Source organism: Cebus imitator, unplaced genomic scaffold (assembly GCF_001604975.1).
Source record: "Cebus imitator isolate Cc_AM_T3 unplaced genomic scaffold, Cebus_imitator-1.0 Scaffold48, whole genome shotgun sequence".
NCBI lineage: Eukaryota > Metazoa > Chordata > Mammalia > Primates > Cebidae > Cebus > Cebus imitator.
The window spans coordinates 2,315,963-2,340,233 of record NW_016107363.1 but is presented as its reverse complement, the minus strand read 5'-3'; the positions used below and the strand labels follow the sequence as shown (position 1 = coordinate 2,340,233).

Here is a 24,271-nt window from a genome sequence, read left to right as displayed (position 1 = left end):
CTTGCAGACATGTGCTCTGGCACGATGTTATGGTTCCAGTTATGGGGTCTAATACTCGGTAGCAGCAACCACGGAATTTCAGTAATAAACAAAACATGCTTGATGGAATTTTGCTTTAATATATAAATAAAGTATGGGCACCAGCGGGCCACAAGAATAGTCAAAGATAAGATTCAGCAGATGAATAGGGCAGGAAAAGGGCTAAGCTTGTCAGAGGATGAAGTGGAGTTATTAGGACAAATTAAAGATGATCCCTGAAAGGATAATTTCTGGAATAATTAAAATCAAGTAGCAGAGATGACAGCTGGAGATTAGTAATAGGAGAAAGTATAAGTAGGAGGGGAGAGAGTGGCGTAGGCCTTTAGTCCCAGCTACTCAGGAGCCCGAGGTGGGAGGATCACCTGAACCCAGGTTGATCAGGGCTGCAGTGAGCTGTGATCACACCACTGTACTCCAGCCTAGGTGACAGAATAAGACCCTGTCTCAAAAAACAAAAGAAAACAAACGGAAGCCAAACCCAAACCCCAAAACAAAACAAAACCACTTGGAGGCAGAGGAAAACTACTAGAACTGAACTGTGACAAAGAAAAATGGTTAAAAAGAGTATTGAGTACAGAATTGTGGATTTAGAAGGAAAATAAGTGAAGGATATGGGCGTCTACATGGAAAGAATAAAGAAAGTCAGGAAGACACACGAGTATTGTTCCATTTCAAGCTCTGGGAATATCCCTTTGGGATACTATAGAAATGGCAAATACAGGGCACTTGTACTCCGTTCTGTCCCATGGCAGATGTTACAAGTTGACCTTGGCATCATTTTCCTCTGAGTATGGATTTGGCCTCAGAACCCTTCTCAATACAGCTCTTTAGATAGCTACCATCGACTAATTTGACTTGACCCTGGTCATGAAACTTGCATCCTTAAGGCATTACAAAACAAACAAATCAACAAGCCTATTGCCTGACGAGGAATAAAAAATGTACGCTTTTTGCTGGAAAAGCAAAATGTTTCAATGTGAGCTGTTTCTGTATATAGACCTCATAATCCACATGTACAGCGATAAGTATGCGTGTGAAACATGAATATTTCAAGCAGGTGGACCCAAGCATCCTGTAATTATCTGCAATCTGAAATTCTGTTTTAACCATTTATAAGCACAGGAAAACCAGCTCATCACTAACCCTGGAAATTGAAACCGTTGAGTCTGATAAAATGTTACAAAGTGTGTTTTGAGTTATAAGAGCTCATATGAAACAACAGTCTGTTAGAATAATCAGGACTTTCTTCTTCCTTCTCAAGCTTCTAACACCATATTGGCCCCAGCATCTTAAAAGGTTGGCGGAAACACCAAATAGGTTGTTCTCCCCCCATACAACACACAGTTTTAAAAACCACAAATAAATAGTGCAGCATTACATAATAGCATGGAAAATGATCAGTCCATTTGAGGACCAACTGGGATTTCATCAATGTCAGTTAAAAAGAAACCACATTCATTGTCAGTCTGGAACTCGGTTGTGAAAAAAGGGAGGAAGGGTGGCATGTGACAAGGTGCATTGGTTTCCATTTCCTCTTGTGCACACTCATTAATTTCTCCCAGCTTCTGAGCATCTGAGGCTGTTGCCTATTCATGCAAAGAGCCACTTGAAGGCATACAATGCCCTCAGATTTTCTCTAGTCCAGGAAACATTCAGTGCTTTCTTTGAACTATTTTGTTTGAACATCCTGGTAAGTTATTCATGTTCTGCCAAACAGCTCATAATGCTCTGGGGGAGGAGAGGCAGTGAGCTGCTGTTTGGGGCTCCTCTTTTGATGACTGTCTTATGAATTAACACCAACACAAAAAGATGCTCATTAGTCTAGATGGGCTTAACTGAGACAGAAAAGGAAGGGAGAGAAAAATAGTGGGTGGGAGGGAAGGGAGCAATGATCTCTCAACAATTTTTGAAGCCTGAGAGTCTATTGACCCTAATGAATGAACCCATCATTGCTCCTGTGGACCATTAAAACAAGACCCTAACTGCCCTCCTGCATAACCCTGCCTGCCCACTCCCCACCCACTGTAGCCAGAGTCATCTTTTCAAAACACATCTCTAATCCACGCTTTCCTCTTCAAGGCCTAACAAGTTCCCTGTGGTATGGCCCTGCTTGCCTCTCTGGCAGCTTATGACACCCCTTGTCCTCCAAACTCCAGCCCCACTGGCCTTCTGTAAATTTCTCCTTACCCACGGCCTTCGCTGACCACAGGACCTTTGCACAAGCTGTTTACTCTGCCTAGAATGCTCTCCACCCATCCCTACTCCCATTGCTCAAGTTTAATAATATTAGCTCAAATACCTCATATGTCCTAAGGAAGGCCTATTCTGCACTTGTCCTCACAGACTGGTTCAGGTCCTTCCCACTATCTCCTCTCAAAGAATTCTTTGTCAGCATTTATAACTATTTATAATTATATATTTGTGCCATTACTTTTCTGATGGCCCCATGAAACTGTGAGCTGCGTAGGGCTACAACAGTGACTACTTTCCTTTCCACTGTGCAATAACACCTTGTACACACATATAGTATGCATTTAACAAAATTGTATTGAACCAATGAATTAATGTATTATGTGATACACTGCCCTGCTAATACATTCATAACTATGACATACAGGAAAAAAACTAGACAAAACCCCAAATATCATATGTTCTCACTCGTAAGTGGAAGCTCAGCTATAAAGATGCAAAGGCATAAGAATGACAAAATGGGCTTTGGGGACTCAAGGGGAAAGAGTGGGAAGGGAGTGAGGGATAGCAGACTACAAATTGGGTTCAGTGTATACTACTCAGGTGATAGTGCACCAAAATCTCACAGATCACCACTAAAGAACTTACTCATGTAACCAAATAGCACCTGTTCCCCTAAAATCTATGGAAATAAAAATTTTTTAAGTCTTATACTGAAAACCAAATATTACTTAGAAGATATCATAAAGTGAACGTATCAAACTTTCCTGCACATTATATTGATGAATGAAAGCTGTGACTAATCTCTCGAGGGTGAATACTTAAAACCACCAGAAAGGAGACTGTTCCTTTTCTTCAGTTCTCTGCTTTGAAGGAACTAGAACCTTTGCAATGGCTGCCAAATAAAATGTAGACGACTCATCTTGTTTGAAAAATAAACAAGGTTTATATCTTCTAGGATCTTCTGGGGAAACCAGATCTTTACCTTGGAGTTAGCCAAAATGGAACTAATTGCAGCCACCCTCTACAAGAGGGACCCTGGAGAAACATAACTCACGTTGGTTTAGAAGCCTCGGCCTGGTCAGTCTGTAGTTTCTCTCCTCCTTCCACCTCCATTGTGCAATATACGATGCGATTCGGAGCCAAGGATTTGAGGCCTTGGACTTCCATGATTACCACCTGAAAAGAGAATTTCACATAATGGAGGTTATTGGCAAGGACCTGGCAGCATCACCCAGAGGAAAATACATAGATGTGAAGCTGCAGAAAAAACCAACAGGTATCTGATGGCTTCTATTAGGCTTGTACCAGTCATGCTGGGACCAGTCTAGCACAAAGATGCAATTCCTTATAGTGTAGCTGATTGCCTGCCAGAAGGACAAGGCTCACTGATTCAAATGCTCACAGGGGCCAGACAGGCATATAAAATGGGCTTCTCTTTCTGTGTTAAGCAAATAAGATCAGTTTTTCATTTCTACCAAGAAATAGGCTCTTATTTCCTTTAAAAATAGTCTGGCTTTTGGTTCAGAACTTAATAGAGACACAGTCTCATAAATTCACTCTTCTCTTCACAGTAAGATAAGTAATAGTACAAGTATGAACATAGAGGTCAAGTACCATTCAGCATTAGACTCAGAGATACAATAGGGAGTAGTGGGGACTATGGAAAACTGGACGGCACATGTTCCTTCTAAAGGGAGCAGCTGCCAGTTACAACCTTTTTGCCTTGTCTTTTCTCAGTTTAGGGTTACCAGATACTCCAATTTTGCCTTCCAGAAAATGGAAAACTAAATCAGAATCACAGTCATAAAGCTAATTTTGAAATGTTGACAATAATTCAAATAGGGAGAAATAAATTACACAAACTCTGTACAGACCGACATTATTGAGTCAAAACAAAAACATGTCTGCAGCTGCATAGTCTCTGGCCCAGACTGAGGAAAAAAGCTGGTGTCATGACGGACCAACATGTATCATTTTCATTTTCTGGCACTTCCTACCACTATCCCAATTCCACGTAATCACCTGTTATTCTGATGTTTAGGAGTATACCTTGTCATGAGAGATGGCAGAGGGAGAAGAATGCGGAAAGCAGAGAGATTGATTTAAAACTCTGAAACAAATGACCCACATCAGAGATATATAATTAGTCCTATATAAGAAAAAATCATTCAGTTGTGCTCAAAAGCATGTAATGGCATTACACAAGGAGAAGAATGTGAGTGTGTAAAAAATGTATACTTCCTTAGTGGACCAGATTCAAGAAAGCACAATAGGGTTAGCATTGAACCAGAATTCCACAAGTCACAGTTTTGCTACTGGTTCTCAAACTTAATGTGAATCAGAATCACTTATAAGGCTTGTTAAACCAGAGATTGCTAGGGTTTATGACCCCGGAGTTTCTAATCAGTAGGCCTGGGTTGGAGCCAAGGACTTTCCATTTCTAACAATTTTCCTGGTGATGCTGATGCTGCTGACCCAAAAGCCACACTTTGCGAACCATGGTACTACTCGTGTGATGTCGGGCAAATGATTTGATGTTGAAGTCACTTCATTTTACTTTCAAATCTCCAGGGCCTCAGTGTCCTGATCTGTAAAGTGGGGGTAATAATATGTATTCTGTGGCTGTTGTGTGAAGATCAAATGCGATGATGTACATAACTGAACATTTTTACACTGAGAAGAACCATATGAATAGAAAGAAATGGAAGGCACAACGAAAGAGTATGGATTTTGGAATTTAAAAGATCTGACTTCACATCTTGATTATACATCTTCACGAGCTGTGTGTAATCGTGTGCAGGTTTCTCATCCTCTCTGAGGCTTAGTTACCATACCTGCAAATACCTGAAAAGACTGTTGTGAGGGTTCAGTGTTATAATGAAAAGCACCTGGATCGTAGTGGCACTCTACAAACACCTGTTGCTTTCCATCAGTGCACTCCCTTTGCCCAAGGCCCTGCTGCTGGGCCCTGTGGACCTTCTTTCCCTTATTGCAAAGTTAACTACTATCAGGTGTCCCCACCAGCCACGCAAATGTATAGTTACGTAAACTATGTCTTGCACCAACCTGCAAATCCAAATCCTAGTCTGCTCTCAGGAGATGACAATCCTCTCTCCTTCTTCTTGCCTCCCCTCACTGTGCTCACCAAAACACATTCACAAACAGATGTGCAATGGTTTTTGCTGGCAGTTTTCTATGATGTGCAATTCAGTGCTCTAATTAAAAAGTATTTGGGAATCCTATGACATTTCATTCTGTCCTTGTATTTACAAGTCAAACTATTTGAATCACATACACATGGGAGTATGGACGCGTTCACATCTATATTTCAGATAATCAGCTTCGCAATATTGAGTACTGACAAAGAATTAGAAAATCACAGATTTAGCAGTGCATGGTAGTGCACACCTATAATCCCAGCACTTTGGGAGGCTAAGGTGGGTGGATAGCATGAGTCTAGAAGTTCAGAACCAGCCTGAACAACATGGCAAAACCCCATCTCTATGAAAAATACAAAGATTAGCTGCATTTGGTGGTGTGCACTTGTAGTCTCAGCCACTTGGGAGGCTGAAGCGGGAAGATCACTTGAGCCCAGGAAGCTGAGCCTACAGTAAGCCAAGATTGCACCTGTACCACTGCACTCCAGCCTGGGCAACAGAGTGAGACTTTATGTCAAAAAAAAAAAAAATTGAGGAAAGAAACATTACAGATTTAAAACATTGATGAAAACCAGCAAACCACTTCCCCCCACCTTTCTGTAGGAAGACCAGAGGCAGTAGGGAATAAATTGACACATTTAATTGGCAATAATCAAATTCAGACACCTAAGAAAATACGTTCAGTACTTCAGATGGCAGTATTGTTTTTTTTAAAAAAAAGTTTGTGTGAAATTACACTGATAATTTTTTCACACACTAAGTGCTCTAGTTAATTGAATACTGCCTCTTCCAACTGCACAATACATGTTGAAAACACTAATGTATCTCTATCCAAACTTAGCACAGAAAAACAAATTACCTGAAGTTAATTCACAGCAGGTTTTAATGTGTTCTAGAAAATTCATTTCGTCTTTACATATTCTAATTGTGCAGAAATTTGATCTCTTCTCTTGGTCTCCCGAAAATCTAGGGTTAATCTATAACCCTTGTGGGGTTTTGAACTTTAGTAAGTTACAAGTGGTTCTCAAATTTTGGAGTAAGAAGCATGTGGGGCCTTATTCAAGTACACAGTTCAGTGCTGCACCCAAATTGTGTGACAATCATCATAGTTTTCCCTAAAAAGATTCCTTATGTCCATTTCCACCCCTAACCCAAGACAACACTAATCCACTTCCTATTTCTGTAGATTTCCCTTTAAGACCTTTTATATCAAGGGAATCATACAATATGTGGTCTCCTGAGTTTGGCTTTTTTTTTTTTTTGAGACAGGGTCTCACTCTGTCACCCAGGCTTGAGTGCAATGGCATGATCACAGCTCACTGCAGCCTTGACCTCCCAAGCTCAAGTGATCCTCCCACCTCAGCCTCCCAAGGAGCTGGGACTACAGGTGTACCCCATCACACCCAGCTAATTAAAAAATTTTTTTCTTGTAGAGACAGTGTCTCATTATGTTACCCAGGCTGGTCTTAAACTCCTGAGATCAAGCAATTCTCCCACCTCTGCCTCCCAAAGTGCTGAGATTACAGATGTGAGCCACCATGCCAACTCTGGCTTTTTTCACGAGGCATATTTTTGAGGTTCATCCATGTCATGGCATGTATCAGTGGGATGTTCCTTTTAATTGCTGAATCATATTACATTGTATGGGTACACCACATTTTGTCTATCCATTCACCAGCTGATTGACATTTAGGTTGTTTCCATTTTGGGCTATTATAAATAATGGTGCCATAAATAATATTTGCAGTCAAGGGCTTTGTACAGATATATGTCTTCATTTCTATTGGGTATCTGACAGTGGAGTTGCTAGATCTATGGTAGTTTTATGTTTAACTTTTTTTTTTTTTTTTTTTGCAGGAGAGGAAGGCAGCAAATCACACTGCCACGTGTGTACCTATGCAACAATCTTGCATATTCTTCACATGCACCCCAAAACCTAAAATGCAATAAAATAAATGGGAAAAAATGTTTAACTTTTTGAGAAAATGCTAACCTATTTTCCAAAGTGGTTGCATTATTTTATATTCCCATATAAAATATGTTCTCTACTGAGACTCTGGCTCAGTAGGTCTGGGTGGTGCCCAGGAATCTGCATACTGAACTACCTTCCCAGGTAATTCTGACGTAGCTAGATCAGAACTACTCCCTTAGATTATATACATATGAAAAGAAAATGTGTGAAGAGAAATTACGGAGAAACTTATTGACATGTTGAACATTTTGCCACAAAACTAGCCTGAATGGGTACTTACTTTGGGAGCTGAGATAAACTAAAAAAGACCCCACCACAAGGGACTCTCAGCTATGTAGCCAACAGGAAGAATAATGGGAAAGAAAATTTACAACTCACTACAAAATGATGCTAGCTTGCCTCTCATAAGTGTAACACAGATTGCCAAAATTTTTAACTTTCTAAATTATATAAGGTCTTTATAAAATCCTTGAGCACCGTTTTAAGACAGAAAGTAATACAAGATTAAATTTAGTAGGTGGCTTTTCAGATTGCATTTCCTTAAGAAAAATGTAGGCTCCTGAAGATGGGGAATCACTTGCTGATTAGCTGACCTACGCTTAGCATGCTGTTATTTTAATAACTGCTCCTGGGATGCAAAAAGAAAAACAAGCTGATTGCGATACATCTAATCACCCATGTCCTATTTGCTGTGCCAAGAAACTTTCAAGGGCTCAAGTCTTTTTACCTCCAATGAGAAAGACAGCACAACATCTGACTTGGAGAGCTGGTTCTCACTCTCCTCGCCCATGTCGATGATGGAAGCATTGTGGCTGCGTTTGAGTTTCTGGAGCTTGAACTCCCCGCCTTTGGATACCGGCATGCTCTCCAAGTTGGCCATGAGCAGGTTGACAGAAGACTTCAGTTCCTCAATGTACATGTTTTCCATTTCTTTGGATACAAACTTGGGAAATTTGCGTTCCTTAGGAAGAAAAAGAAAAGTATGAGCAGAGGAGTAAATAGAGAATGAATTTATATAGAAGGTCTTTGTCTCATGGCCCAGAGTAGGATCACATCTACTACTAGTGAAATTCACTCAGATTTCATGGCCTTGTGCTAGAAAAATGTTCAGCCTAGTTGGGTAGACAGCTGCCTGCCTATTTATACATTCTAACAGGTAAGAAACATGTATATAAACATCCAGTAAGAAACACTGAAATGCTTTATTATAGTTCTATTTTCCCCCCCGTTTTCTTCAGCAAATTTGCTTTGTAGAAAGAAAAATGGGGTGAAATTTTTCAAATCTGGTTTCAGTTCAGTTTTTCTTTTTAGTAAAATGCAGTCAGTTGTTTTTAAGTGAGGGAAACAGAAAGAGACCCTATTTCTGGATATCTACAGAGATTTTCTCACATGAATAATTCAAAAGGAGCTCATTTGAGATGTTTCAAACATAGTCTATTTCTAAGAATAATAGTTACTGTTTTCAAAAAAGTTGAAACAAATTAATGAAGTGATGAAAAACGTGATTAAAATTCTTTAGAAGACAGAGCAATTTGGTATCATAACTGACTTCTATTTTTTCTTTTCTTGTTTATAAATTTAGTTGTAGCTGCAACATGTGCTAACCATGCTATTTGTTTCTTCATACCTCTAAGTTACCCAGGTACCTAGAATATGCTTTGGATTCATCACCTTCTCAAACAATCATTTACCACTTGAAACATAAACTTTTCTTCCCAAGCCCTACTCCATAACTGATGGAGTGAGAAGCAAGCCAAGTCAGATTGACATTTTTTTTTTTTTTGCAAGTGACAGAAAAATCCAGCTCAAACTGGCTTAAAACAACAAAAGAAAATATCCTGGGGTAGTCCAGCTTCAGGCAAGGCTAGAATCAGGTCTCAGATGATATCACCACAACTGAAATTTTTGTTAAAATTTTGGCTTTGATTTCTCTGGAGTGGCTTCATGTTCAGTTTGGCTCCCCTGTTGTCACAGATAAGTTGCTAAAGATGTGGACTGCACAACATCACATCATGCTATCTAAAGGAAGAATATTTCCTCTTGTAATATGCAAGGAAGATGGAGACAGTCTTTCATCCCAAAGTCTAACTTATATACATATCCAATTGACTATATTACTGGCCAATTTTTTTTTATTATACTTTAAGCTCTGGGGTACATGTGTAGATCATGCAGGATTGTTACATAGGTATATACATGCCATGGTGGTTTGCTGTATCCATCCCCTGTCACCTACATTAGGTATTTCTCCTAATGTTATCCCTCCCCAATCCCCTCAATCCCTGCTATCCCTCCCCTAGTCCCCCACCCCCAACAGGCCCTGGTGTGTGATATTCCCCTCCCTGTGTCCATGTGTTCTCATTGTTCAATACCCACTTATGAGTGAGAAAATTTGGTGTTTGGTTTTCTGTTCTTGTGTCAGTTTGCTGAGAATTATGGTTTCCAGATTCATCCATGTCCCTGAAAAGGACATGAACTCATCCTTTTTTATGGCTGCATAGTATTCCATGGTGTATATGTGCCACATTTTCTTTATCCAGTTTATCCTTTGATAAGCATTTGGGTTGGTTCCAAGTCTTTGCCATTATAAACAGTGCCACAATGAACATATGTGTGTATGTGTGTTTATAATAGAACGATTTATAATCTTTTGGGGTATATACCCACTAATGGGATTGCTGAGTCAAATGGTATTTCTATTTCTTGATCCTTGATAAATTTCCAGAGTGTATTACACAATGGTTGAACTAATTTACACTCCCACCAAGAGTGTAAAGGTGTTTTTATTTCTCCATATCCTCTCCAGCATCTGTTGTCTCCAGATGAGCATTTTTTCATATGTTTGTTGGCTGCATAAATGTCTTTTGATAAGCATCTGTTCATAACCTTTGCCCACTTTTTGATTTTTTTTTTCTTATAAATTTGTTTAAGTTCTTTGTAGATTCTGGATATTAGCCCTTTGTCAGATGGGTAGATTGCAAAAATTTTTGCCCATTCTGTTAGTTGCCGGTTCACTTTAATGATTGCTTCTTTTGCTGTGCCAAAGCTCTTAAGTTTAATTAGATCCCATTTGGCTATTTTGGCTTTTGTTGCCATTGCTTTTGGTGTTTTAGTATTGAAGTCCTTGCCTCTGCCTATGTTCTGAATGGTATCGCCTAGGTTTTCTCCTAGAGTTTTTGTAGTGTTAGGTCTTATGTTTAGATCTTTAACCCTTCTGGAGTTAATTTTTGTATAAGGTGTAAAGAAGGGGTCCAGTTTCAGCTTTCTGCATATGGCAAGCCAGTTTTCCCGACACCATTTATTAAACAGAAAACAATTTCTATGGCCAGTAATATGCTGTGGAGATTCGCATAGGCATGACTTATGTCCTCTGTCCTTGCGGCTGGGAATAGAACTCCACCTAGATCACATGGAACATGAATTGGTATGCCAATTCTGTGTGGCTAAAAAATAAGCTGTCTCATGTGGCGATTCCTCAAGGACCTAGAAATAGAAATTCCATTTGACCCAGCAATCCCATTACTGGGTATATATCCAAAGGATTACAAATCGTTCTACTATAAGGACACATGCACACGAATGTTCATTGCAGCACTGTTTGCAATAGCAAAGACCTGGAACCAACCCAAATGCCCATCGATGATAGACTGGATAGGGAAAATGTGGCACATATACACCATGGAATATTATGCAGCCATCAAAAACGATGAGTTTGGGTACTTTGTAGGGACATGGATGAACCTGGAAACCATCATTCTCAGCAAACTGACAGAAGAGCAGAAGATCAAACACCGCATGTTCTCACTCATAGGCGGGTGTTGAACAATGAGAACACATGGACACAGGGAGGGGAGCACTACACACTGGGGTCAGTTGGGGGAAATAGGGGAGGGACGGTGGGGGGTGGGGAGCTGGGGAGAGATAGCTAGGGGAGAAATGCCAGATGTAGGTGATGGGGAGGAAGGCAGCAAATCACGCTGCCACGTGTGTACCTATGCAACAATTTTGCATGTTCTTCACATGTACCCCAAAACCTAAAATGCAATAAAATAAATAAATGGGGAAAAAAATAAGCTGTCTCATACATGGGCATCTGAGTCAAGATGAACCAACTAATTCTATTAAGGGGCCAGTCATCAATCAGATTTATTCTCTCAAGCAGTTGAACTGAGAGACGCTGAAAGTACAATTGGCTCGTAGAGCTGAAACAGTAAGATCTTACAGACTCAGGGTTGGCTGCCACACTGGATCAGGTCAAAGCAGAATAAGACACTTGACAAAGAAGAGAGAGAAAGAGGTAGAGACAAAGAGAAAGAAGAAGTAAGAGAGGGAGGGACTGAAGGAGGGAGGAAAAGGGAGAGAAAAGAAAAGAAAGATGCTGTCTAGCATTACAGAAAAGAGCTCTGACTTTGATCATTTTCTAATTTTCACAGGCCTAGTTATTTCTCCCATACTTTGGTTCCTTAAGAATTTATTTTTCTTTCAGTAATTCCCCACCCACTAGTTAGTTAAAAGAGTTTTTCTTCCTTGCCACAAATACAGCTTCAAATACAGCTTCAATACAGAGTTGTTCTTCTCCATAGAACTTGGAGATGTCTCTGTGCTGTGTCAGTCTCCTTCCTACATGAAGGCTGTCCTAAGTCTTGTTCTCCTCTCACCCTACCTCCCTGCATAACCAACAGCCTTCTTGTCATCTTCCATATTTCAGCTTCAAGACTTCACCTCGCTGGGTTGGGCCCTCCTATTGTACTTGCTAACTCACTTTCTTGGTAGCACTTATTGAAATGAATTGAATGTTTGTGTCCTTGTATAATTTGCATGTTGAAATCCAATCCTCAAAGTGATGATATTTGAAGATGGGCCTTGGGGAGGTCATTAGATCATGAGGGCCCTCATGATGGAATTAGTGCCTTTATAAAACAGGCCTCAGAGAGCTGCTCATTTGCTTCTGCCACCATGTGAGGACCTAGTAAAAAGACAGCTGCCTATGAACCAGGAAGTGGGCCCTGATCAGACACTGAATCTGCTGGTGCCTTGATTTGAACTTCCCAGCCTCCAGAACTGTGAGAAACAAATTCCTCTTGTTTATGTCAACTATGGTATTCTGTTATAGCAGACTGAGTAGACTAAGACACTTGTTATAATTAATAAATCAATTGTGAACTTTGTTGAATGTCTGTCTTTCCTGCTGGGCAATGATTCAGGACAACATCTATCTTAATACTCCTGTTGAATTCTCTGTATCTAGCATAATATTTGGCACATAAGTATTCAATACATGTGAATTGAGTGAACAGATCAATGGCATGTCAAAATGCCCATATTAAATATCATTGTTGTGAAAATTCAGCTGTGAGGAGGAGGTGGAGAGATGATAAGCTAAGTTGGGGAAGGACACTGAGATTCTGCTTTTCCATGTGAATAAATATATGGGTCTGAAATCCACTCCGCAACCTCACAGTACCGGTTCCTTCTGGAACTTTTTAGTATCATCATGTCCTGCTTTTAAGACGGGGCTCAGCCCACTGTGTGGTGCTTTCTAAACACACTGTGGGTGAATGTGAGAGGAAGAGCAAGACGGATGCTTCTGAAAAGAGATCATAGACTGATAATCTTGACAAGAGCTACTAATGATTCATCACAAAAGAATCTCGAAATTCGTATTTCTCTAAAACTTCTGCATAGTGGCCTTGACGTTTTGTCATTCTTGGACTTGATCAGGGACAAGTATGAACCTCAGAACTTGGATATCTTTCATGCAAAACATCATCAAGATGCAAGGACTTAGCTGCTGGGTCCCCATCACTTAGAAAACATTTGCTGCCCCAAACACTGTGTATGATACAGTGTTAGGCACTTGGGGGATCATGATGAGAGGATGTAAACTGTCTTCTGTTAGCTTACAGCAACTGGGGAGAAAGATCTATAAAGAACATCAAGGTAGGTACTGTAATGGAAGTATAATGTGACATAAGTCCTTCCTGAGAGAATCAAGGGTGGCTTCCCAGAGGTGATGGTGGATAAACAAGAGTTTGCCACCAGGTTGAGATGGCTACAATAGGGCCACTGCTCTTTTCTCCTTCCCATGGAAAATATTATAGGCAACCGTGAATCCAAGAAGGTCTATACAACTGTACATAGTCACACAATATTTCCTTTTTTTTTGGAATACAGCCTCTCTGGAGAGTGAAGGGAAGAGTGAAGAAGGTTAACTCATAGTCTGAGGGTAGTCCTTAGGCCCCATTAAAGGCCGTCAAGGAGCAAAGGTTACACCCCAAGAGCTTGAAGCTCATAACACTAACCTGTGTTTTGCCTCCTCAACCTGGGATCAAAACCTCAGTGAACTACATGGCATTTGGTGTGGGTGGAGGAACTAGGTAAGAGATATCCCTGATTTTAATGCCAGTTGCTGGCTTGGTAGTTGCCAGGGGGATGAAGAAAACAGCTAGTGTTTGTGAAGTGGGTTCTTCTTGCTAATCAACTTAGAGAGACTGTCTTGTCAAGTGCAGTTCCTCCTATCACAACTCGTCTTAGGCACTCACTCAGGGCCTTTTAACTCCATGGTGTTGAGATTTTTGAGGAGATCCGGTGGTTACAGATAACACCACTTTGACTGAGAGTTAGCTTCACCAAATTCTATGTAGCAAAGTATTGGAAAAATCCAAAGAATGATTACTCCTGGCAGAACCTGGACAGTTCCTAATGACATCATAAAAAGAGGCTCATAAAAACTGAAGTCTGCAAGGAAAACAAGGACATTTTTCTGCTCCAAGTACTTAAGCCTTGGGAAGAAATAGCATTCTGTCAATCCAGGCTGAGGTTCTTGAGTGGAGTTTTTCAGTGGCAGACCCATTACAAACACATTTCAAAGCTGAAGTTGTGCCAAAAAAAGGAAAATGCAGTCGTCCATCCCCATTGCTACTTTTCCAAGCACAAAAATAGATTACCCTTGACAGAAGAATTGTTTATTCATATTGCTTTATGAAAGACATAGCATAAAGGTGGGCAAAGTCCTCCAAAAAAAATCTCTGCTAGCCATTTATTTTTGTTTTGGGCTAATAACATTCCTCAATGGAGACAGCCTCCCAAGGACAATTCCCACTAGGGTCACTTATGCTCTGAGGGATTTTGGAACATCTCGAAAAATAGCATTTGAAAGTTCTAATGCCTCCCTTAGCTGCTGGCTTTTTCCTGGTTTTGGATTTTTACCTGAAGAGGATGAATTGAGCATGTGTAAATGCTGACAAGCTGGCCCCTACTCAGACTGAGGTTCTCTAGACCCTGAAGGCTCAAATGACAAAAGCTGGTAGGCGATCAAAAGGAGAAATGTGACAGAGGGACACTTGCTAGACACTGGAGCTCACTGACAGTGCTACAGCTATTTAATCAAATCTCTCAGACACTTCCTGGGCTTCCATCATGTGTCAGGTAGTACAGCTGTCACTGGAGATGAAAGAGCCAGCTGAGAGGGGATGGTATGGGGGGCATGCCAGAAAGTGACCAGTTAGTGACACATGAAGCAACAGAGGCATGCAGAGTACAAAGAGGGCACCAAGGAACTCATCCAGTCCACAATAGTGAAACAGACTCAACCCTGAATGCTGGGTCTGTTGCTTACTAGCTTTGTAACTTTGGACAGATTCCTTCACCCATCTGAATTTTGGTTCTCACATTTGGAATGAGGATAATAAACCTACATTTGAAATGAGGATATAATTATTGTGCAAAGTAAGAGATTATAACACGAATACTTTTCTGTCACTGACACATACAGCCTCTCTTTACACACAGTCACACAAACACACGTGCACACACACATGCACGTGCCCTTGCAAACGCTATGCTATGATTACCACCACTACAAACAACAATACTACTAATAATGATGGTGCCTACAGTAAAGATAATAATCTTATTTAGCATTTACTGAGTGCTAACTTTGTGCTGGACACTAAGTTAAACACTTTAACTGCTTTATTTTACTTCACTAATCCTTCCAACAACCCACTGAAGCACATGCTGCTATTATTCCCTGTTTTTTTTTTTTTTTTTTTTTTTTTTTTGTGGAAGAAAATGATGCAGAAATGTAAAAGCAAGAATTAGTAGAGTTGAGCTTGAAACCTAGCAGACTGGCTTCAGAGCTTGTGTTCTTAGCTATGATAGGATATGGCAGAACTATCTGGCTCCAAAGGTCTATAGATCTGAGGCGACTCTAGGGGTCCTCTCTGCATGGTGCAACCCGTATGCATCACCTCATTTTGCAGTGGTCAGCAGAAGGCTAGTCACAGTTGAGTCCTCCACAGCAATGGCTGTTCCTCCATTGCCCAGCCAATGTGCACTGTGTAGGGTTAAGCCCAGGGAGTAACGAGGAAGGGACCAGCAGGTTAAATGAGAGAAAGAGGTCTTGGTACTAATTTGTCAAAATCGGCACCGCAGACATTGAAAGGCATTTTTTGGCTCAGGCATGATAGTTTTCTAGGCTAGCTTATTTACCCAATTGGTCTTAGTTCCTCAGCTTTTATGAATTGGATGAACTTCCTTCCACTTCAACAGGCTTCAGAGGACCTCCCTGGCATTTATATTTTTCCATGAGCTCAGATTTCCCTGGATTTTTAGCTATTGACAAAGGCCAGAGTGAGAGAGGGGCTCTCTGCACACACCCTCTTTTTTTTTAATATTTAGGCAACAAGTTGACATAAATTCCTACTATGTGCTAGACACTTATGTGAGTTCATAACACAGCATGAATGCCACGTCCAACATTAGTTTGAAAGTTGGGGGTTAGTATTATTCTCTGGTAGGAGAAGATCCCATTTGTATCTGATTTTTAGCAATGTGTGGAACAGAACTTTTCCATCAGAAAAATGTTTGGATATTATTTCTCACTGATATTTGCAATAGGGCCAGGATATGAGCTACTAATTGTGTTCTGCATGGAAGAGGGGTCTAAGTGGCATTTCCACGTTTAAAATGATGGCTTGAAGAACCAATGGTGTTTTACTCCTAGACCTCTGCCACTGACACTACAAAAGCTGTATGATTTGTCTTAAATAATTAGCTCAATAATTTTGGAATTTTACAGTAAAATTTGGCCAAAAGAACTGGCAAATATCACAGCAGCACTAATGCCACAATCTGCCTGCTTAAGCTCAAATGTCAACTTTTGAGCACACAATTTAAATAACTTAGACTTAATTCCTGGGTGAAATTTGGGAACACTTTAATATCAACATGAGAGGATTTGGGAAAATGTTTGAGCAGGGATTACGAAGTCTTTTCTACCAGATTTAAAAAAATGCATTCATATCTCTTTCTGGAACTTTTAAGGCAGCATGACTGATGTTCACAGCGAGACCGTCTCTATCTGATGTTCTTGTGCAGCCGTCTCTGTCTGATGATTCGTGAGATGCTGGTGTGATTGAATTGATATATTACAGTACAAGGTCATGGGTAAGGGAAAGTCGGCTTGCTCTTGCCTCCCTTCCCTCCTTGGAAGAGAGGACAAACATGCCTTTCAGTGGAAATATGTGATAATGAGAATGCTACTGGCAAAATAACCAGGGTCCCTACGATATCTTTTCCAGATTCTAAAAAAATCAAAGCAGGGAGGATTCTGAATTCTAGGAGCCACATCTGCCTAACACTGCTGCTTCATTTGGGCTTCTAGATAAGCTGCAGGGAACACACAGCAACTCCTAGTGAAGAAAAGAAAGCAATTTCCAGGAGGGGTAACCAACAGGGAGTGAAGAATGAAGGGAGTCCTGTTCTGGAGTAATTCCCTGCCTCTATCCTGTGTATTCTAAAAAAATAGCATGAAACGTGGAATTAGACAACTCAGTTTTCTGCTTACTAGCTGTGTGAACTCGAACATAGCATGTAAACACCTTGATTTGCCTATACCGGGGAGAATTAATGTTAACTCCAAGGATTGTTCATCACAAGTCTAAATGAGATTTTATGTGAATTGCACAGCCAGTGCCTGACACATTTAATAAAGGACTGATTAGCAGAGAGAGAGGTCAGGACGAGGCAAGTAAAAGCCTGGGTGAAGGGCATAATGGATTGGTAGGAGGAGGCAAGTGAAGGCCTATATTTGGGAAGACATTTTGTAATGATAGCATGCATACTGGTTAAGAGTACAGATTCTGGCCATTGAGTGACCTTGGCCAGGTCCTCTTCTGTCTCTGCTTTAGCCTCCTCATCTGTGAAACGGTAATAATAATAGCAGCTTTCTCATTAGGTTGTTGGAGAGTTAGATAACTTCTCAAATGTAAAATGCTTAAAAGAGTATCTGACACACAGGAAAACACCAGGTAAGTGGTAGTTATTACTATTAGGTACACCTGGAGCATTTCCCAATTCATAATGTCCACCTTGCCCACAACCCTACTTCTTCCCACCCTTACCCTAAGTGATATATTCCCCAGCATTCATGTATTTGATGAGACTTTCACCCCTTTTCCACTGTGGATTGGTTAATTGCACCAGGGACTGGCCTTTGAACCAAGCTGGGCCACTGAGAGTTCTGATTCTTAGCATTGTGAATTTGCAGGGGATGTGAAAGAAATGATAATGAATGTGACATACAGAGATGGGAGGTGCAGGGAAAGTCCTGATCACTCTGCAGGCCCTGGCTGTTCTTTCCTGGGCTCTGGCTGCAGCTTGTCTGCAGGCTCTGTGAGATACTCCTCCATCTCCGATCTCTTTTATATAAGCTTGCTTGAGTTGGTTCCTCTTATTTGCAATCAAAAGTGCTCTACCCATCTTTTAACTCAGAGAACAGAGTGAATTACATATGATAGATGACATCTATATCCAGGAATTTCTGGTTATGATATTTACAGGAGCTGACGTTCAGCCATATGGGTTGAATTGCACATCCTCACGAAAATTCACTGTGTTGCTGGAAATAGAAAAATTGGGGCATGCTAAAAGAAGATAAGTAGAGGTGCTTTGTCTCAATATCTCTTCATGAACTAGCCAATATTTGAGATCTTGATATTTTATTTAATTTTTAGTGGAGGAGATATTTCACAATTTTCATCAGTATTAGCCAGGCTGATTTAGGCAAGAGGAGAATTTATTTTTCTTGGGGTCTGACTAAACTGAGAGAAAAGCAGGTACATGGCTGAAGCTTAAGAATAATTAGAATCAGGGATTTAAATGGATGTCCTCAGGACTGAGGGTCCCTTGACATCTCAGTGTAGACTCTGTCTCTGTTTCTATGTGTTGGGTTTGTTCTCTCGTCATCTTTTCCCTATATGGAAGAATTGACCATTGCTACAGGTATCTTCTACCACTGGAAGACACAGCCTTCCTGACCCACAGTCCGCAGCCCCTATCAAGGAATTAATCGGTTTAGTTTGCATCAAGTTCCTATTTCTGGACCAATCACTTGTGGCCAGGGCAGGCTGGGAACTGTGACTGGGTGAAGAAGAGCTCACTCCAGGACCAGTTAGCTATGGCAAGGGGGCCACTGGCATGAGTGAACATTGTAGAAGAGAATCAATTTCTAAAAGAACAGGAGACAGCAGTAAGCACTCCATCTCATAGAAACCCTCAATACCCTATACAGGGACCCTCCATATATACTGGAATCATTCTTCATGCTCTGTAAATAATAATCAACATTCACTTTAATTACCTATTTCATTGTCTAAGAATGCTTGGTTCTAAGTTGTTAATAATATCTAATTTAGCTTTAGAATATTTAGTGGTGGGGGTTGGGGAAGAGACTTCTTTGATTTACCGTTCAGAGATGAGCATCTTAGCTCATTTATACCAATTGTTCATCTAGGGTCTATTAAAAATTAAAATTAGCCTAACACCAATTTCTTAATTTATCTTGTTAAGCCTTAAAGTAAACAAACCAACTAAATTAAAAGTGCCATGAGCTTGTTTCTTGTGTGTGTGTGTGTGTGTCTGTGTGATTTTTATTTAGATGGATGAATACTTATTAGTTGGGGATATACTTGTTGCCTAAAAGGCAGATGAATAGGTCAAATGACCTTATTTTCTGGATAATCCACCAGTAGGAAACATTCTTGCAGGAGAAGTAAATTCTAAAGCCTTCCTAATGTTTATTCTCACATTAATTGGGATCTTAAAACAGAACCTTTTATAATACCTTTAGCCAAATCCATAAGCGCATACTATTTTTAGCCACCAGGCGGACTTGACGATGAACTTTAAAGACGTCCAAAAACAAGATGCTAATCATTTCAGTAAAAGTGCTTTCAGCTCAGAGAGATTTTGATGCTTCTTGGAATCTCTCTGGCATCTCTTCCAGTAGGATCCTTTTCTATATGTCCAAGTCCTGGGACACCTCTCCCCATAAAGAGAAAAGCTCTACCCTTTGCCCACCCTGCTGTTTCTAATAACCCCTACCCTCACATGCACACAGGGCCTGTGAATAAAGTAGGAATCAGCAGGAGCCTGTTGCTACTTAACATTTTTATATTTTATTCTTCATGGATTTTTTTGTATTCATTATAATTTTAAAATACCTTACTAAAATAATGTTTATTTTGATCACCGGAGGCTCACTTAAATTTTGTACCTGAGGTAAGTGCCTCAGCCTGGTGCTAGCACTGATATTTAGACAGACTTGAGCTGAGGGCGTGGCACAGCCTCTTTGCTGGTGCCCAGCAGGTTCAACCTTGACTTCCCCATCTCTAAACCAAGAATGATAACTGAAATATCCTTGGAGGGCCGTTTTGAGGATTGACTGAGTTGATCCATGTGAAACATTTAGCATGCTAGAACACAATCAGCACTCAACAAATTTGACTGGCATGACTACTATTAATAATATCACAGATGGCAGGGATAGCAATAATGGTAGATAAAAATTAACTGTAGTCATAAACAGTAAGACATAACCTCAACCCTCGAGGAGTCCTATCTACTGCGAGACTCAGACACATAAACAAATGATCACCATTCAACAAGCTGTTATAATAAAGGTTGATATGCAGTCTGATGAAAGCACAAAGGTGGAAAGGACTAACTGCTAAGCTCTTAGAGAAGATGTTTTAAGTCAGGTACTAAAGGCTGAATAGCTGAGTTTGCTAAGTGGAGGGGAGAAGAAAGGTCATTCCAGGTTGAGACATCAGTGCATATAAAGACACCGACCCTGGAAAGGGCCTGGTATATTCAGAAGAAGACATTCTCTGTAGTTGGACTGGGGATCTCTGATGGGAAAGTTGTGTGACATAAGGCTAAAAAGAAAGTGTAGAGTCTGTTGGCCGAGTCTTGAATATCATTCTAAAGAGGTTAGATTTTGTCCTGGGAGCAAAGAAGGAATCTGTTGAAGGATTTTGAGGCTCTGTTCTGAGATATTTATATATGAGTTTTTGTATGGCAACTATGTGCAGGATGGATAGAAAATGGGGGAATTGGAGCCAGGGATTCCCATTAGGAGGCTATTGTAATATTCAGGTGCTGAAGATGAGGGCCTATATCAAAGCACCAGGAGTAGGAGTGAAAAACCATCAAGAGATCTCTGACCCACACTTAGGAGGCAGACATGTGAGGCTGGTGGCTGACTGAGTGTAGAGCATAGCAGGGAGGAAAAAGAAATTGACAATGGCTAGAAGGTTTCAACCACAGCAATTGGATATAGAACACGAAAAGAGGAGTAAACATAGTTGCCTGTGTGGGGTGGGAGGAGGAAGACAAGGAGCCGGATTTTGAATGCGTTCAACCTGAAATGCCAGGAAAATGTCTAAGTGGAAATGTTCAGTAGGCTGTTGGAGCTATGAGTCTAGAACTCAGAAGGAAGGTTGGAGGTCTGAGCTTGGGTATTCACTGGAGCATAGGAAATGCATGAGCTATCTCTGGGAGAGCTTGCCTTGAGAGAGGTGGGCTGAGGGCCCAATGAGGATAATTGTCCTCATCTTCCCTCCTCTCTGCTTCTCAGCTTTATCCTTTAGAAGCTCTCAATAATCAGTGTGTTTCCTGAGTGGGACTTTGGCCTGGGCCCAGCAAATATCCCCCATGTTTCCTTACCCTGGCTATTTGGTCTGCCATTTGGAGACGTCCGTCCAGCTCTCGTCTGATCTGGGCTGCTTGCTCATCTGGATTGTCCAGCTGCAAAAAGCACAGACATTGAGACTTTCAGTTTGGGTCACAAAAGCCAATAAAATCATGAGATTCCATTTTACACCCCCCACACTGTGCTCCATGGACGTATTTCACTAACGATAGATTCTTGTAACCGACAAATCCAGTTTGAGCAAAATCTCAAGTTAACTCTTTTAGGCAGAGCATGATGTGGTAGGCAGTTGCTAAGACAGGCATTTGAATGACCTTGCACAAGAACCATCAATCTCTTCTGAACTGCTAGATAGCAGTGTTTCTAATGAGGACCCAATGCACACTTCTTTTTGGCCCAATGAAGAAAGTGCTTACATGGCAGATGTACAAAGAAGAAGATGGCAATATAACTATTAGAAATGTCAGAAGTAGACATAGTGCATATCCCCAGTGCATACATGGCACATGTCCAGCTGCTCTCTACCTCTGGACCATGGAAGATTAATGCCATTGCATTCCTTCTCTTTGAACCCTGAGACCTCAACCAGCTCTCCAGATGGCTACTTCCAATCAGCTGGTGCTGATATCTAAGTTGAAATCTATCCCTATCTTCCCTGATGATGAGAGCTATTAGGATATAAAGATCACAGCAGCCAAGCTTAAATAGGCCTGGACAATTCCCTAACTTATCTGTTTTCAGGTTTTTTCTACCTAAAGAAAAAGGGGTCAGTTATGTAGTCTTCATCCTTTCACATCTTTCTGTGACTCTTTGAAAGGACTAGCAAACATTTCTGCAAAGGACCCTAAATTCAAAACTTTAGGATTTGAGAGCCATAAGATCTCTGTTGCAGTAAATCAACTCCTCCCTTGCAGATAAAAACAGTGCTAGACAATATGTAAGTGAAGACAATATATAAGAGAATGTAAGGGCCGTAAGTGAATGAGACCCACTGTATTCTAATAAAATTTTATTTACAACAGGTGGCAAGCCGTAGTCGCTCATCTTCATTTTATGAGTTGAAACGATTATTTCCAAGAAACACTGGCATTGTCTTTCAAGCTGTATTGGGTCTGCTTATTCAGCAAGTTATATTTTATTCACAGAAAAGTTTACTAAGGAACAGTGGCATTCAAATAAAAGTAGCATAAGAAAAACGTGTTTTCTAAGTCCCTTTCCTCTAAAATTGGCTTTAGAAGAAAGTTTTAAGTTCCTTGCCTACAAAAAAAAAAAAAAAAAAAAAGATTCTCACCTATGCCATGAAATGATATAGCAAATAAGTTATTTGGAATATGATATAAACAACAACACAAGAAAATGTATGGTCATATTTTGAAGCATCATAATTAATCTTCTTTGGTTTATTTTACAAAACACATTAAAAATCAATCTGGCTTTATGCTGTACATTTTAATCATCCTGTTCAAGTCAAGAACCAGCATCACTTTATCTTCCCCTTTCCGGAGTTTGGGAGAAGGACTATTTCTTAGATCATAAAAACTGGATTGCAACATTTGGCTAAGTATCCTAAGGCAGCATTTTCGAAAGGGTGTTCTGTTACAAAGTCTTTGAGAAGCTCTGCAGTAAGAAAATTTGTTAGACTTTAACTAACTCAACTATTTTTTCCCCCTGAGACTGAGTCTTGCTCTCTTTCCCAGGCCCGAGTGCAGTGGCACAATCTCGGCTCACTGCAACATCTGCCTCCCAGGTTTAAGCAATTCTCCTGCCTCAGCCTCCCAAGTAGCTGGAATTACAGATGCATGCCATTGCACCTGGCTAATTTTTGTATTTTTACTACAGACGGAATTTCAGGTTTCGCCAGGTCAGCCAGGCTGGCCTGGGAACTCCTAACCTCATGATCCACCCGCCTCAGTCTCCCAAAGTGCTGGGATTACAGACATGAGCCACCGTGCCAGGCCCCAACACTCAACTGTTTTTAAACTGAAACTGTAATTTTTATTTTTTGCATAATGCTCATAGAACATGAGTTGGAAATTGTATTTTAAACAAACGTATAGCACACCACCCAAAAGCAGTCACATGACTGACCAGTGATCCATCCCAGTAACCACTTCTTAACAGACACACAAATAGTGCGAAATACAGCATCCTCAGTGCTGTTTTTAGGTTCCAGTGAGCTGCTTTTCTTTCATTCCCTTGGGAAGCCCAAGAGTTCTTTAGCTCCAAGTGCAAATCCACTGGGAACACTCAGAAATGTCTTGTTCAACATATACAAGCAAATGAAACATTTGACTGCTTCACCAGGAAGCAGCAAAATGATTTGGTTATTGGCTAAAGTTGGTTAACAGCTAAATGATTTGGTTAGGAGAATTTTGTCAGAAGATAGGGAGCTCATACAGATTAAAACAGATGAGGGAAAATACAGCTCAACAGAACCAGCTCCGTTACTAAAGTTTCCAGAGGCATCTGAGTTCTCCCACTGACTTCATAGAATGCAACTGGAAACAGCAGAAAATGCTGGCAATGAAGATGAGCAGGCAAGGACTACATTGAGCTTAATTCTTTTATTCATTAGTTCACTAACTTATTCATTCATTAAATTTTTATGGAATGTCTTGATATGTCAAGATACTGGAATAAGAAAGAAACAAGACAGACCTAGTCCCTGACTCCGTGGAACTGAAATCCAGCAAAAACAGGCATGATTTGGGTGTAAAGAAGAAGGGATTAGCATTTATTGATGCCTGTACCAAACACTAAACACCTTATGACCTGTTTTACAGCCTTTTCTAAAGGGTCCCAAGAAACAGAGACTAATGTGCATTCCCAAAGGAAAAAGGATTCTGGGGTGAGGAAATGAGAATTCCTCTTGAAAATCTGAAATATGTCAGCATAATCAAGACTTTGAGAAAT

General features: G+C 40.5%; 1 protein-coding gene across 39 annotated transcripts in view; it reads right to left on the bottom strand.

Annotated features, from left to right (window-relative positions):
- The window catches only part of CADPS (calcium dependent secretion activator), a 471,006-nt gene that overhangs the window by 242,470 nt on the left and 204,265 nt on the right, over positions 1-24,271 (bottom strand). For all 39 annotated transcript variants that reach the window (XM_017527379.2, XM_017527388.2, XM_037738038.1 and 36 more), the window contains exons 4-6: positions 21,373-21,453; positions 8,090-8,323; positions 3,287-3,408 (exon numbers count right to left, since the gene is read on the bottom strand). In XM_017527379.2, the coding sequence (XP_017382868.1) occupies positions 3,287-3,408; positions 8,090-8,323; positions 21,373-21,453 (437 nt within the window). The remainder of the gene's footprint in view (positions 1-3,286; positions 3,409-8,089; positions 8,324-21,372; positions 21,454-24,271) is intronic.